The 14,943-nt window shown below is 40.0% G+C and overlaps 1 protein-coding gene across 2 annotated transcripts in view; it reads left to right on the forward strand.

The window, feature by feature from the left end:
* The window catches only part of MSH3 (mutS homolog 3), a 184,016-nt gene that overhangs the window by 75,864 nt on the left and 93,209 nt on the right, over nucleotides 1-14,943 (forward strand). For both annotated transcript variants that reach the window (XM_047729374.1, XM_047729375.1), the window contains exon 12: nucleotides 302-411. In XM_047729374.1, coding sequence (XP_047585330.1) covers nucleotides 302-411 — 110 coding nt within the window. The remainder of the gene's footprint in view (nucleotides 1-301; nucleotides 412-14,943) is intronic.

The following is a 14,943-nucleotide window of genomic DNA, read 5'->3' on the forward strand; positions in this document are numbered from 1 at the left end:
AAATGCTTAGGACAAACATATATTTTAAAACATTTCTGAATATTCTTAGTTAACCAAAAGCACACATAGAACTGTCCCTTTTCTGTGCAAGTATCAATACTTTATATTGTGTATGTGTGTTCATGTGTACATGCGTTCATCAAACATTAAATGAACACCTTTTATGAGTCATACGTTAATGATAGGCATCTGTAACATTTAAAATTGGGATACATGGACTAATTAAGGCACGTGAGCAACTAGCAGTTTTGGTACAAATGCAATGTCCAGTTAATAAAACTTTTCTTCTGGTTTTTCTTAGACTGACATGAAAACCAAAGGAAGTTTACTTTGGGTCTTAGACCATACTAAAACTTCATTTGGGAGACGGAAGTTAAAGAAATGGGTGACCCAGCCACTCCTTAAACTAAGGTAAAGGGAATTTTTTGTGTGTTTAATCTGAAATTATATAAAGTGGTGAAATTAAATATGTTAGCCTCTTTAAAATCAAGGTTACCATAGTTAAAAGAACAGAATTTTAGGGGCACCTGGCTGGCTGATTCAGAGGAGTGGGGACTCTTGACCTTGGGGTCATGAGTTCGAGCTCCATGTTGGGTGTAGAGATTACTAAAAATAAATAAAGAAAAAAAAAGGGAATTTTAAAGATTTTATTTATTCATTTTACAGACAGAGATCACAAGTAGGCAGAGAGGCAGGCAGAGAGAGAGAGGAGGAAGCAGGCCCCCCGGTGAGCAGAGAGCCCGACGCGGGGCTCGATCCCAGGACCCTGGGAACATGACCCGAGCCGAAGGCAGCGGCCCTAACCCACTGAGCCACCCAGGCGCCCCAAAAAAGGGAATTTTAAATTGGAGATTTTATTTCGTATCTGGCAATACACTGTCTAGTATTGTGAGGTTGTTTCCTTTGTCCCCAGGAGTGAGTCGGCTTGCAAATGGGAAGACATGGGGTGTGTCCATGGAAAGTGAGTTATCAGTCAATTTGGGTCATCTGCAGCATAAGAGAGTAGGGAGGAGAGGGTTCAAGAGCTGGGCCACTTCCTTTCGTGGAGGGCTTTGAAGGCTAGCCTGAATTGGTAGCCAGGCAAAGTTAATCCAAGGAGTCTGAGCATGGGAGTGCTAAGATCAGAGCTGGGCTTGTATGTGGGATGGAACAAAGTGGTGAGGGGTAGCAAGTTAGTAAGTTCATGAAGAGGTTCTGAGGGACCTGAGCTAAAGCCAGAACAGTAGGGATCTGAAGGAGGGGTCAGGTATGAGACATTTGGGAAGATAGATGAGTAAACTAGGAGCACCTAGTTTTGCTGAATCTAAAATGCAGCTTTTTCCGAGCTTGTCCACCCCTTGCCGTCCTTGGGACTGATGTGGACCCAAGGGGCCTCGCAGACACTGATGCCTGTGTCTTAAACCCTTAGCGAGTGTGATTTAATTGGTCTCCAGTGTGGCCTGGGAATTGGAGTTTTTCAGTGCTCCCCAGATGTTTCTGATACACAGATAAATTTGGAGACTCTGACCTGTCCCTTAGTAGAAGCCCCATGAATGTTTACTGAATGAATGAAGGCTGTTATTTATTGCATTCTTACTCTTGTACCACTCTTTAATACTCAAAAGTGGCTTCTGAGATAGGTCCTTGAGATGAGTAAACAGATTCAGAGCTTCAGTAACTTGCTTAATGCTTCACAGCTGGTGGAGTCCAGGTTTAAAAACAGCATTGACTCCAGAGCCAAGCAGGCACTTAACCATTCTGAACCACTTCCTAAAGAGCTAGACCAGAGAGGGTGGTGTCCTGTTAGAACTGCTGTGTGTCCGCTCTGTCAGCTGAGTGAGTTGCTCACTAAGTCCTTGCGTCCTGTGTCCGTCCTGTGTGCCTGCCTCCCCATGCCATGTTCTCGTCTTTGAAATGGTAAACCGCCTCCTCACAGGGTTGCCCTCAGGCGTAAGATGAGACAGAAACCCTAACTACCACTTTTGAACTCTTTATTACATGGCAAGCACTGTACTGGGGGCCTTGTATACATTGTAGCTTTTAAAATACACAAGAGCCTCCCTTTTGGCTGCATATTACACTGAGCCAAGTGAATAGTCGTCTTCAGCAAAGGACAGCACATGTTGTTAGTGCTAGTAAGAAGCTTAAGACATTGTGATGATGATCATTTCCAAACACTGCAGGATTTTAGGGTCACTCCAGTTTTTCTTCTTGACGGTAAAGACCTTCAAACAGGGGAAACTGACTGGGTAAAGACGTTCTGGAAATGGAAGTACATTTGACCTTTGAACAACCCATGTCTGAACTGTGCAAGTCCACTTGTATGCGGATTTTTTCTGATACAGTATAGTATCGTAAATGTTTTTCCTTGTGATTTGCATAACCCTTTCTTTCCTGTAGCTTACTTTGTTATGATATGTTATGTATGTATATAATATATAAATACGTGTTCATTGGCTATGTTATCAGGTTTCTGATCAGCAATAATTAGTATTAGTATTAGTATTAGTAATTAAGTTTTGGGGGAGTTAAAAGTTATACTCAGATTTTTGACTGTGGTCTGGGGAACGGCGCCCCTAATCCCCACATTGTACAAGGGTCAGCTGTGTCTCCTTGGTTCACTACTGAAAGAATGCCTTGGGGAGCAAAAACAGACAAGATGGCTTTCTGCAGAAAGCGTGGAAAGACGTCTACCTAAGCAACCATAGCACCTCTTATATTCTTATTTGCTTGGTTAAAATATTCAGCAGAAACAGAGTCAGTAGCAGACTCTTTCATGTAAATTAAAATTTTTATTTCTACTGTTAAATTTGTTTTCTATAACTAGGATTAATTTGAGATAGATTCAGTAGACCATATTGTATGCTTTGTAGGAGCTGAATCATGTAACTCTTGGGATCATACTTTCCCAGGAAGGCTGAAAGAAAATATGCCATATATAATTTACATATAGTGTTATATTAGTTTCATATGTACAATGTCATAATTCAGCAATTCTATACATTACTCAGTGCCCATCAAGATAAGGATACTCTTTATCCCCCTTACAAACTATTTTACCTATCTTTTCCCACCCACCTCCCCTCTGGCAACTACCAGTTTGTTGTCTGTATTTAAGAGTTTGTTTTTTTATAAATAGGTCATGTGTTGTGACCTATGATTTTTATCAGTTCTCCAAGTTTAGGGAAGATTTTTCACTGTAGTTTTCTGTCTTCCTCTTATAAATGAATGTCACATTGGCAAGTCATTCGTCCTAAGACCTTTTAAAATTAAATTATATTGAATTCATTTGTTGAGGTTCTGTCTCTGAATTCCTTCTGCTGCTTTGAGTTGACGTGATCTTGTAAATTTTATATATAAACACCATACATAGTTTTTTGGTTTTGTCTAAAAGCCTTATAATACAAATTCTCTTTGTTAATACTGGAAGAAATGGGAAAAAGAAAACTTTGGGTAGTATGGGATGAGTCTCTAAAATACTGTTTCAGGCAAAATATTAATTTCCAAGGAAGATTTGTTCATCTTAGAAGAAGGATTCAAGAATTGGTGGTCTACTCTGTGTTTTAAAATAGTAAACAAAAATAAGTTGTGGCTTTACTTTGTGGGTATCTTTTCTGCCTGCACCTTAAATATGGACGTTCCCCCCCAGGGCTCTCTCCCGGAACCTCTTCTCACTTTCTGCGCTACTTAGGATCCCACCTGGGGTCATGGTTTCTGTAGATCCTGTGCTGATGACTTGGTCACATTATCTGCAGCAGTTCTATGTTCACATCTGCTGGGACATCTCTGCCTCAGAAAATACTCCATTTGAATGCTGAATGAAACAGATTGGAAACAAAGCATGTCCTTTAGTGAGACAGTGACTTCTTGGAAATGAAGATGTGTGTGTGTGTGTGTGTGTGTGTGTGTGTGTGTGCCCGTCCTTCCATCACATGTGCATGTATATGTGTACACACATACAGAGCAGGGTATCATTAACCACAAGCCAGAATCTGAGAAGTCAGTCCCTTCCCTTCTAGTGGATGGATTATTTGGTTCAATAGTGAAAACACTGGATTTCTGGCAAGAGGTAGTATTATATGATCTTGCCTTTTCGTAAAATCACTTTTTATGAAAGGCAGTCAGATGAAAGCCTTTTTCATGAAAGGTTTTTTGTTTATTGAGGGAACTCAGTATCTCCAAGCCTCTGGTCTTACCCTTCTCTGTTTCTGTCTGCACTACCAGTTGATTACTTTAAAGAAAATGTCTATCTGATTATCTTCTTCCCTACAGTTTGCAGTTCTCACAACACTCTGAGGTATCATTTATTTCTGGACCTTTGTACGGTCTATTTCTTTTGTCTAAAGTGGAAACTTGTACTCTTCTTTGTTTCCATTCTCCTGTGCTGCCTGCTTCTTCACAGTTTTCTTGGCTATCTGCTCATCCTCTGCGTATCCTTTTAACGTGGGTGTTTCAGAGAACTAAACCTTAGGAGCTGAGCTTTCTTCCTTCCCTAAACCTCCCCTCACTGCCTCTCCTCTTCTCACTGTCTCCTGCCCCTACCCCTATGAACATACCCGGTCCGTGACTGTAAATACCAAATGTCAGTGACTCCCAGATTTGTATCTCTAGTCTTTACTCTCTCCTGTTTCCCAAGCTTATCAGCTTAGGTTCATAAACACAGGTGTATCAGAGACATCTCAAGCTTCCTGTTCCTCCTTCTGGTTTTCCCATTCCAGGAAGCAGCACTTCACCAAACAAGTTGCTTAGACCAGAAACCTGGAAGTTATCCTGGACATTTCCTATTTGACAATCATGTCCAATCTAATACTAAGTCCTGTTGCCTTTAGCTCTAGGATATATCCAGAGTCTGTGCGTGTCTTGCCATCTCCACCACCATCACCCCACCCTGGTCTAAACTACATTAGTCCTCACTTGGACAGGTGCAGTATCCTCCTAACTCATTTCTTTTTCAAGATAAAGACTCTCATCCTCTCCCTTCCCTTAAACTCTCCATTAGGCTTCTATTTCACATAAAGTTAAAATTCTCTCTCGTGACTCTTCTTACTCTCCCCTACATTCATGCATTCGTCTTCTGGTCACTCTGGCCTTTCTTTGGTTCCCGAGCAATCCAGAGCTTTTTCTCATCTTGTGGTCTTTGCATTTGGTGGCTCTCTACCTAGAGTGTACTTTATCTCTTCAGTCTTCATGTGCTGACTCCTCTTTTCAGTCTCACCTTTAAAGTATCATTCTTCAGAGAGATTTTCTCTGATTGCCTAATCTTAGTTAAGTTCCTTGTATCATTCTTCATTAGTATATAGGAGTTATCTTTTTGTTTTGTTTTGTTTTGTTTGTTTTTGTTTATTTGATATTTATCTCCAACTAAATTGTGTTTCATTTATAGCAAACATTCAATAAATATTTATTTTTTAAAAGATTTTATTTATTTATTTGATAGAGAGAGAAGGAACACAAGCAGGGGGAGTGGGAGAGGGAGAAACAGGCTTCCTGCTGACCTGGGAGCCTGTGGGGCTTGATCCCAGGACCCCGGGATCATGACCTGAGCCGAAGGCAGACGCTTAATGATTGATCCACCCAGGCACCCCTCAATAAATATTTATTGAATGGATTATTAAAATAATGTGTCATTCAGGACCTAACTCAGCTGTCTCCTTTGAGAAGTTGTTCTTTTTCTCCTTTTTTCCTCATAGAAAATTAACTCACCTCAATTTTGTTCAGCCCCTTATCCTTCCATCACTAACCCACACAGAATGAATTGGGGGCTCCTAGTGCTTTGAATATAATAGATGATCAAGAAATTAAGAGTAAATGAATCCATTTGACAATCTTAGGGTTCTAAGTGGGTTTTGAAAATAAAGGCACTCCTCTGTCAGAGTTTATTTTTCTAAGAAAAACCCCTTGACTCTAAAAGCACCTTGGAAGCACTTTTCCTTCATATGATTCCTTGTTTTAGTGGAACAATTGCTTGGTCAGGAATGAAAACATTAACACTTAACAGTGGCAGAAATTGTTTGGCTGTGTCTTGCATTCTCATCAACTCTTAGTGGAATTAGTAGTAAATAGAAGTTCCTTGGCATAAGTCACATGACTTAGTTAACTGAAGCCAGGTTGAGTGATGGGATGGGGCCATCTTGCCACCTTAGCCATAGCTGGTTTTAAGTATCGTGTAGAAGTTTATTTATTGTTTATTGAGGTAAGAATGCCTTGGGGCATTCTCACAACTCTGAACACATCTGAACTGGAATGTTTTTGCTTAGAAATATTTGAAATTAGAAATTGAATTCAATTAGAAATTAAAATTAGAAAAATTAGAAATACACTGTGATTTTCCTATGACTCTTTAAGGCCATGCCTATATAATTTAAATTCCATGGGCAGATTAGATAGTGTATTAGTTTGCTGGAGTAAAAAAAGTATCACAAACTGGATAGCTTAAACAACACACATTTGTCTCACAGCTCTTTCTGAGTTCTCAGAGGGAGAAGCTGTTCTGTGCCTTGCTCCTAGCTTTTGGTGGTTTGCTGGCAGTCTTTGGTATCACTTGGCTGCTAGATGCTTCTCTTTTCTGTCTGCTTTCACATTCACATGGTGTTCTTCCTGTGTGCATATCTGTTCACATGACAGTCTTTCAGTAAGGTTGTAATCGTATTGGATTGGGGGCCTCCCATATTCCAGTATGACCTTGTCTTAACTAATTACATCTACAATTACCCTGATTCCAACTAAGGTCAAATTCTGAGACACAGGGGTTTAGGACTTCACCATGTATTTTTTGTTCATACAATTCAACCCATAACAGGTATGCTCAATAATTTCATCTTTCCTCCTTTTTGGCACAAACAGATTGAATATATTCATCTCTTGGATGGAAACAAGTATTTTGATTATCATTTAAATGTGTTACACATTTATTCAACATCTGAAGTGATGTTGTAAAGAACCCTGAATTTTGTAAGTTGCAAACATTCTGTAATTTTGTGCCTGAAGTACAGTACTCTGAAAAATCATCCATCGGTCTTATTTTTGAAAAACACTCTGGTCTGTATCTGTCCAGGTGAAGGTATTTATACAAAATGTTAGGCTCATTTTAGGGATCAGAAAGAGACATTTGTATGTGGGGAAAAAAGAGTAAGGAAAATCTTTAGGTAGAAAGGAGCAAAGGTCCAGATCTAAAGGTCGAGGAGAGAAAAGTAGCCGTGGTGGGAAGGGAGTGGGCTGAAGGCTTCGAGGTAAGAGGTGTTACTCTCTAAGTGGGCTGTGTGTGGGAGTGGACAGAAAATGGCAGCACAGAAAACTGATGTCCGTGTTGCATTTTTTGAGTCTATGATATGTCTATTAATTCTTCCAACTATCCTCGGACATAGTTATTATTTCATTTTATAGGTGTGGAATACTGAGACCAAGTTATTTATCCAAGATAATCCAGCTAGCACATAGGGCCCATCTAGAAGCATACTTGGAGAGTTATTAGGACTTGACCTCTAGTTTTTGTTGTTTTGTTTTGTTTTGACACAGAGAGAGAGAGCACAAGTAGGCAGAGCAGCAGGCAGAGGGAGAGGGAGAAGCAGGCTCTCCACTGAGCAGGGAACTCAATGTGGGACTCGATCCCAGGACCCCAGGGTCATGACCTGAGCCAAAGGCAGCCACTTAACCATCTGAGCCACCTAAGTGCCCCATTGACCTCTAGTTCTGCTTCCCTCATCCAGTGGTGTCACTTTGTACAAGTTGTGAATTTTGCTACACCCTCTATTTCTTTACCTGGAAAGTGGGAACTCTAATACCTAGTTCACAGGGTTGTGAGGACCAAATGAGACAGTGTATAGAAAGAGTTCCTCTGGTTCCTAGCATCACTTATGTGGTTCAGGAAAATAGCTGTGGTCTTTATAATTGATTATAATTTGTCATCAAAAAACTGGAAGCAACCTAGTTATTAATAGGGGAGTAGAAAAATAAATCGTTATCTAGTCTTACATTAGGATATGCTAACAGCAGTTAAAATAAAGACAGGGGTAAGGTGACCCAGCTGGAGGCTTTCTGTGTTGACTGGGTGGAGGCTGGGGGCCACTGTCAGGTGTCCCACCTCTGTCTGGTCAGGTCTCCTGAGTCTAGTCCGTACTTGTGTTATATATTTCGCCTGTAGCTGCAGTCAGGATTGTGAGGAGAATTTGCAAGGAACACTGGTGAGTAGGTAGTGTCTTTGTCAGTCCCCTCTCAGAATGATGCATCCGTTAGCAAATGAGGTCTGTCATTTTGTCTGGTTGGGCTTGGATCACAACCTTTCTCATTTATTTAATGCTCTAAGCCTGACTCTGTCCTGGGACCTTAGGAAGCCCAGCCTCATGTTCTGACTGACTCAGAACATGTTAACAATAAAGGTCATGCATTGGTTAGAGAAACTGTCTTCTCAACAGCAAAAAAAAACCACAAAACACCACGCAGTTTTATAGCTCTAACAGTGGAAATGGATTTCTTCTTTATCTTCTTTGCATGAACAGTCCAAGGTCTTGCCATATTGAGGGTGAGCTGGAACTCCTCACAAAGGCATTTAGGAACTCCACATGTTATTCAGTCTTAAACATGTGATTTCTGAGGTCAGCCTGGGCATTGACATCCAGCCAGAGGAAAGAGACAGAGCATGGAGGACATATTTTTGGCTTACCAGGTCCTGTAGTGGCAAATATTATTTTTGCTTACATGTCCTTGACTAGAACTCATTCTGATGGTCTCACTTAACTGCAGGGGAGGTTGACAAATGTTTGTCAAGGAGGAAGAAGCCATATGTAATGAATACCTAGCAGTCTATTGCCAGAGATGGGCTATTTTTCCTTTAACTTTGTATTGTTATTTCAACTTTGTTGTACTTTTTCTTTTTTTTTTTTTTTTTTTTACACAGTTAAATGATGAACGTATTTAAATTTCTGAATAGGCAACACCTTTACATAGTTGCAGAGCTTAAAAATGGAAAAAGAGAGGTGCCTGGGTAGCTCAGCTGGTAAGCATCTGGCTTTGGCTTAGGTCATGATCCCAGTGTCCTGGGATTGTGATCCCGGTGTCTGGTGTCCTGGGTTCATGATCCCAGCATCCTAGGACCGAGCCTTGCTTCGGGGATCCCTGCTGAGTGGGGAATCTGCTTCTCCCTCTCCCTCTGCCCATCCCCCAGCTCGTGTTCTCTCCCTCACTCTCAAATAAATAAAAAAATCTTAAAAAAAGCAAAAAGATATATATTGAAATGTTTGTCTCTCATCCCTGACCCACATCTGCTTAGTTCCTATTAGATAATCATGGTTATTATTTTCTTGTATATCTTTCCAGAGTCTTTCTGTTTTGCTTTTTTATTTTTACTTTTTAAGTTTTTATCTATTTATTAGGCAGAGAGAGACACAGCAACAGGAGGAACACAAGCAAGGGAATTGGGAAAGGGAGAAGCACGCTTCCTACTGGGCAGAGAGCCCTATGCAGGCCTCAGTCCCAGAACCTGGGATCGTGACCTGAGCCGAAGGCAGCTGCTTAATGACTGAGCCAACCAGGCGCCCCAAAACTTTCAGTGTTAAAAAATAAACAATAAATAGGGATATATAGTCCTCCATCCCTTTTTACATAGACGGGGCATAATATACACAATACTCTTTGCTTGTTTCCCTTAATAGTTTAAGATAGTTACATTAAATTTTGTATTACTATCTCAGTGACAAGGCGTTCCTACTCTCAAGGAGTTTCTAATCTAATTTGGTCCAGGTATAATCTAGTGAGCAGGAGATGCAGATAGGGAAAGCTTTCGTACCTAAGATAAAATTCTTACCCGTTACATGCTCTATAGCTCAGTAGCACAATTAGAGCAAATGAAGAATACTTTTTAAATTCAAATTAATTTTTAGAAAACTTTAAATAGTATTAAGCATATTAAAGTAGAATTAAGTATGCTAAGGTTATTCTTGGTATTTAAATCACATAAATCGTTGAAATTAGGAAAACTGAAAATTGTTGGTGTTAGGAAATAGATCCCTGACTATTGATTACATTTTTGTGTAATTTTCTAAAGCACTAAGTACATTCTAGGGATAGTTCATTCTCTTGAATAATTAAATGACTTTTATTTTGGTAAACTCATAGGTTTGGAATATTAATGATTTATTTCTAATTCATAACTCTGGCCTAAATGACAGAGTAATAAAATGTTATGTATTTCTTCCCTGTGCCATTTAATTTGTATTAACAGAACTAAATGCCAACTCTCCAGAACTTGTTGCCCTGAACTACATCAGGAGGCCCTCTTTATTCTTTGTGGTTTGCCATGTGCCATGAAACTGCCAACACAGTGTTCACCTTTGGTGACTGTGGTTTTCCTCAGCCCAGTGAGACACAGTCCTGCTCACAGATAGGAATGAAGAGCGGTAGGTGGTGCATAGCGGAGAACCAAGATTGGTTGGTGTTGCCCCTGCCTCTCGCCGCGTGAATGTATGAGCAGAAACTGATGCTGCCAAGAAAAAAGTGACCCCAAGCACCCCTTACCCAAGCGTCTGCCCTGACTTAGTGCCTGTGGAGGAGCCGGTGTCTCTTGGCTTAGATCCAGGAGTCTGCCGCTGGCCTCTGCTTTGTTCTGTAAAGCAGGCCTCCAGGGACGTCTAACCTGGTTTGAGAGACCAGCAGGAAAGGGCAGCTTTCCTTTGTGCTGAGGAGAAGATATGCAGGAGAGAGTGAGGAGGGAGAGTTGGAGATCTTTTCCTTCTTGGCTCTTCCAGTTTTGTTTTTCTCTCTTTGCGCCCTGACTGGTGGGGATTTTCAGAATACATCGCCTCAAAATGCTGTGGGAGGACTTCATTTCCTGTGGCTGTAATGTCATTAAAAATACTTCCCTATCTGAAATAACTAGATATGCTGTATAAAGCATAAAGCATCATTTTCGGACATAGCCAATCTTAATAAATAATAATAGTGATAAGGGGAAAAACTGAGGGAACAAATTAAAGAAGAAGCTGGAAATGGGAATTGATTATTTTTTAAACATATAATGTATTATTTGCTTCAGGGGTACAGGTCTGTGAATTATCAGTCTTACACACTTCACAGCACTCACCATAGCACATACCCTCCCCAATGTCCATAACCCAACCACCCTCTCCCTACCCCCTTCCCCCCCCCCCCAGCAACCCTCAGTTTGTTTTGTGAGATTAAGAGTCTCTTAAGGTTTGTCTCCCTCCCAATCCCATCTTGGTTCACTTTTTCCTTCCCTACCCCCAAGTCCCCCACTCTGCCTCTCAAATTCCTCATATCAGGGAGATCATATGATTGTCTTTCTCTGATTTTTTACTTATTTCGCTCAGCATAATACCCTCTAGTAATGGGAGTTGATTTTGCTGCTGCCGTTGCCCCCCTAGGCCTCTGCCTCAGTAGTCAAAAAGATTGGGTTTTAAAAAGCCTTGTGGGAAACTGGAGTAAGGGCTTTGTGTCTAAGTTAGGGAGCCTGTAGTAATGTGAGACCCTCAAAGGATCATAATTTCACTAAAGAGAGTGGAGAAGGAAATACGTTTGTCTTGGCGTATAGTCTTTACAGAGGGGAAATTTGCCAAGAATTCTCAACCCCAGTCTCACTCTCACTCAGGTTTGCTATTCCAATTTGTACTATCTGTGTGGTCTGACAATTTCCGACTTGTGAAAGTTGTTTTAAGTGGTCCCATGCCTCAGGGTTCCTAGCAGAAGCAAATACAGACCCTCCCTGAAGGGATACACCCTCAGCCCATGCCTCCTAGGAATCCCAAAGAGAGAGCTCTACCATAAGCTCACAGACCACAATTGCAAAAGACAGGGAAACAAGGAACTATGAATATAAGCGGAAATTATAAACAGCGGAATTAGAATCGCAAGACCTTCAGATAATGAGATTATGAGGATAAATATCAAAAGTTAGAGGAAGTTAAAGTTAAAAGAAATACAAAAAAGATTAAAAATATGAGCACAAAACAAAAATGCCATCAAAGGAGAGTAGGTTGTTTTTTAAAAAGATCCACATAGAACTTTTAGAAATAGTGGGTAGGTTACACAGGAATAGGTGCAATAACTGTAATACAGGGTAATATCTGAGGAAATTACTGGAGTATAGCACAGAGAGACAGTACAATAAAGAATATAAGAAATTGAAAGACAAAAACGAATTAGGTGGTCTAGCATAATCCTCATCAGATTTCCACAGGAAAATTAGAGTAGGGAGAGAGATAGTATTCAAAGAGATTGCTCTTTGACAGTCCTTTATTAGGAGGAGAATTTCTCATATTTCATGAATATTTCATGAATCCTTAGGTTTAGGAAGCACAGTGGATCCAAAGCTTGAGAACAAATGAGAAATCCACACTTCACTAAATCACACGGAAACTGTATGCCAGCCACTACAGTCAGATATAAAAAAAATTACAGAGAGCAGAGAGTAAAGGAAGATCCCCTGTAATGCCCTAAAAATTACATAACTGATTTGGTTTCTAATTTCCCCACCTGTTCTCTGCTTCGTTTGCTTTCTTTCAGTGATTTCTTTTGGATTTATTGAGTTGTTTTTTGTTTTTATTTTTCATTTAACCACTCCTTTCCCTGCCCAAAGCGTCATAGTTTGTATATCTGTTCCTGTTGTCTCTTGTTTCTGTTGATTCTTACTCATCTAGTTGCTTTTTATGCTTGATTATCTTTGCGTACTGATTATATGCTTTGGAGATTTATTTTAAGAATAATGTGAGGGCCAGGATGAAGTTCCCTTCTCTGTTAGTTTGGTTCTGCCACGTTCTTGGGTGGCACAACCATGCTGGGCCCATTTTAATTCAAGTTCAGCGTTTGGTGTGTTTTAGGTCATCCAAATGAGGCTAACCCATGCTGCAAGTTCATCTTTACTGTGAGTCTAGCTCATTGTTCAGCAGGTCTCTTTGGTATAGAAGTGGCTTTGACGGCTGGATTTCTCCTCTAGGTTCTTGTTGTCTTTTAGATTTTGGTGTATTCATTCCTCACCATTTTGTTAGTTCTTTGATACTTTTAAGAACATGTTTTTCTCTTTCATTTGGCTTTTAAATTGTCCTCATTAGAATGATATTATTATTATAATAATAACCTGAAATTAGAATTAGAATTAATCTCATTAGAATGATAATCTGAAAGTACTGGTTCTCACCATTACCAAAAGCAAAAATCATATTACGCTCTTTTCAAAGACTCAAGTTGATGTTCTAAACTGGTAATGGAGGGTAGCTGTCAGAAAATTTGTTGCTTAATATTCCAAAAAGGGTGAATTGTTGTCTGTTCCTAAAATGATGTGTCACTAGAATAGGAGTAATAAAAATCCTCAAAAGCTTGTTGGGTGATGTATAATTAGCAACAAGGTACATATTCAGAATAGCTCCTTAGGATGTATTTTATAAATAAATAAAATAATGATATTTGTGGATGACTCATAGCGCATCTCCTTACTCAAGCTATTCCTTCTTCCCCCTCCTTCCTTGCCTTATCTAATCTGTCACAACTCTTGTTAACTTGATCTCCTTAATATCTCTTCAGACTCTGTGCTTTTTCATCCCTCTGTCCTTTACCCAAGTTCAGATTGTCAACATCCCTCCACTGGAGTCTTCCTTCCACTGTCCTCTGTCCTTTGAAATGTAACCCATTGGGTCCCATTCTCAGGAGAAAGTCCCAGCTCCTGTGTGGTCCACATCCCTCTCATGACCGTTCGCTGGCTTGGCTGCCTAGCTCCTGCCGTCACACTCTCACACTTTCAGCCTCCATCTCCCCATTCATTTTTCTATGCTACTTCTACAGTTGGTACTTTTGTAAGCACTTGGTAATTGTTATTAATCATTAGATGAATGACACAGTATTCTCATATGAGACAGATGAATGAGTGAATGATGTGTGTGACACTAGGGAGATCCAAGTAGTCACAGGCACTCTCGTGTTTCTATTAGAGTTCTGTGTAGGTAGGTAGTTGAGCTATATTGCATGGCCAGCATGGTAATGTCTGAACTCAATTTACTCATTTTATATCGCCTGTCTTTAGAGCAAACTTTTCAGTGAGAAGTCAGAACAAACACAACAAAACACCACCTCCCCTCAGTAGTTTGTATTTTATCGGCTCCTGCCCCCTGCCCCACCAGGTAACCTTATGTTAGGATTGTAGAGGCATCTCCACAAATAGCACCCACGAAGTTCAGACTTCATCACATGTCCTTACAATGCAACAGCTGTAGATTACGTACTGTGTTCCTTAGTGACAGCCACACACAACAGATACTGGCGTCATCACCCAATTCTTCAAATGTGAAGGACTCCAATGACACCCACTTTTAGTCCTTGAGTCTTTGGTGGTAAAGAAGAATCTTTGTCATCAAAGGACCTCAAGTTGTTTTTTGTCATATAGAATGAAATGACTCAAGTATCTTCCTTTCATTTGTTTGGAATGTGTCATGCTGTAAAATCAACTATAGAATACTATAGGGCATCTTGACACAAATTCTTTTATCATCATCTAGTTGACAGTGCTGCTTTTTTTTTTTTTTTTTTTGGACAATGCTACTTCTTGTTTTGTTTACTGTCATGATCACTGAATCTCTCATCGATTGCACCAAAACATTTTTTCTCTATTTTGGTAATCTGACATACTGTTTTATTAGAGTTATTTGGCAAGTCTTGTTACTCCTGCCAAGTAAAGAACAGTTCCAAGATATGCAAACTTTAAAAAAAAAACTTGATTAGAAGTCATTTTAGTAATTTGCATTCTGATCTGCAGATAGGAGATAAAAGTGAACTGTAGCTCCCCCAGTGGTGAGAAGTTTGTAGTAATCAGTGCTGCACACCCTTTCAATCTCTTCCTGCCTGTTTTAAACACTAGTAATGCGTTCGGTCATTCTCAGTGCAGCCTTCTAATCCATCTCCTGCTGTTCTTTGTGGTATCTACCAAACAAATTGTATAAGCAAATAAAGATCACCGTGAACAGCTAA

This window comes from Lutra lutra, chromosome 5 (genome assembly GCF_902655055.1).
Source record: "Lutra lutra chromosome 5, mLutLut1.2, whole genome shotgun sequence".
Lineage (NCBI taxonomy): Eukaryota > Metazoa > Chordata > Mammalia > Carnivora > Mustelidae > Lutra > Lutra lutra.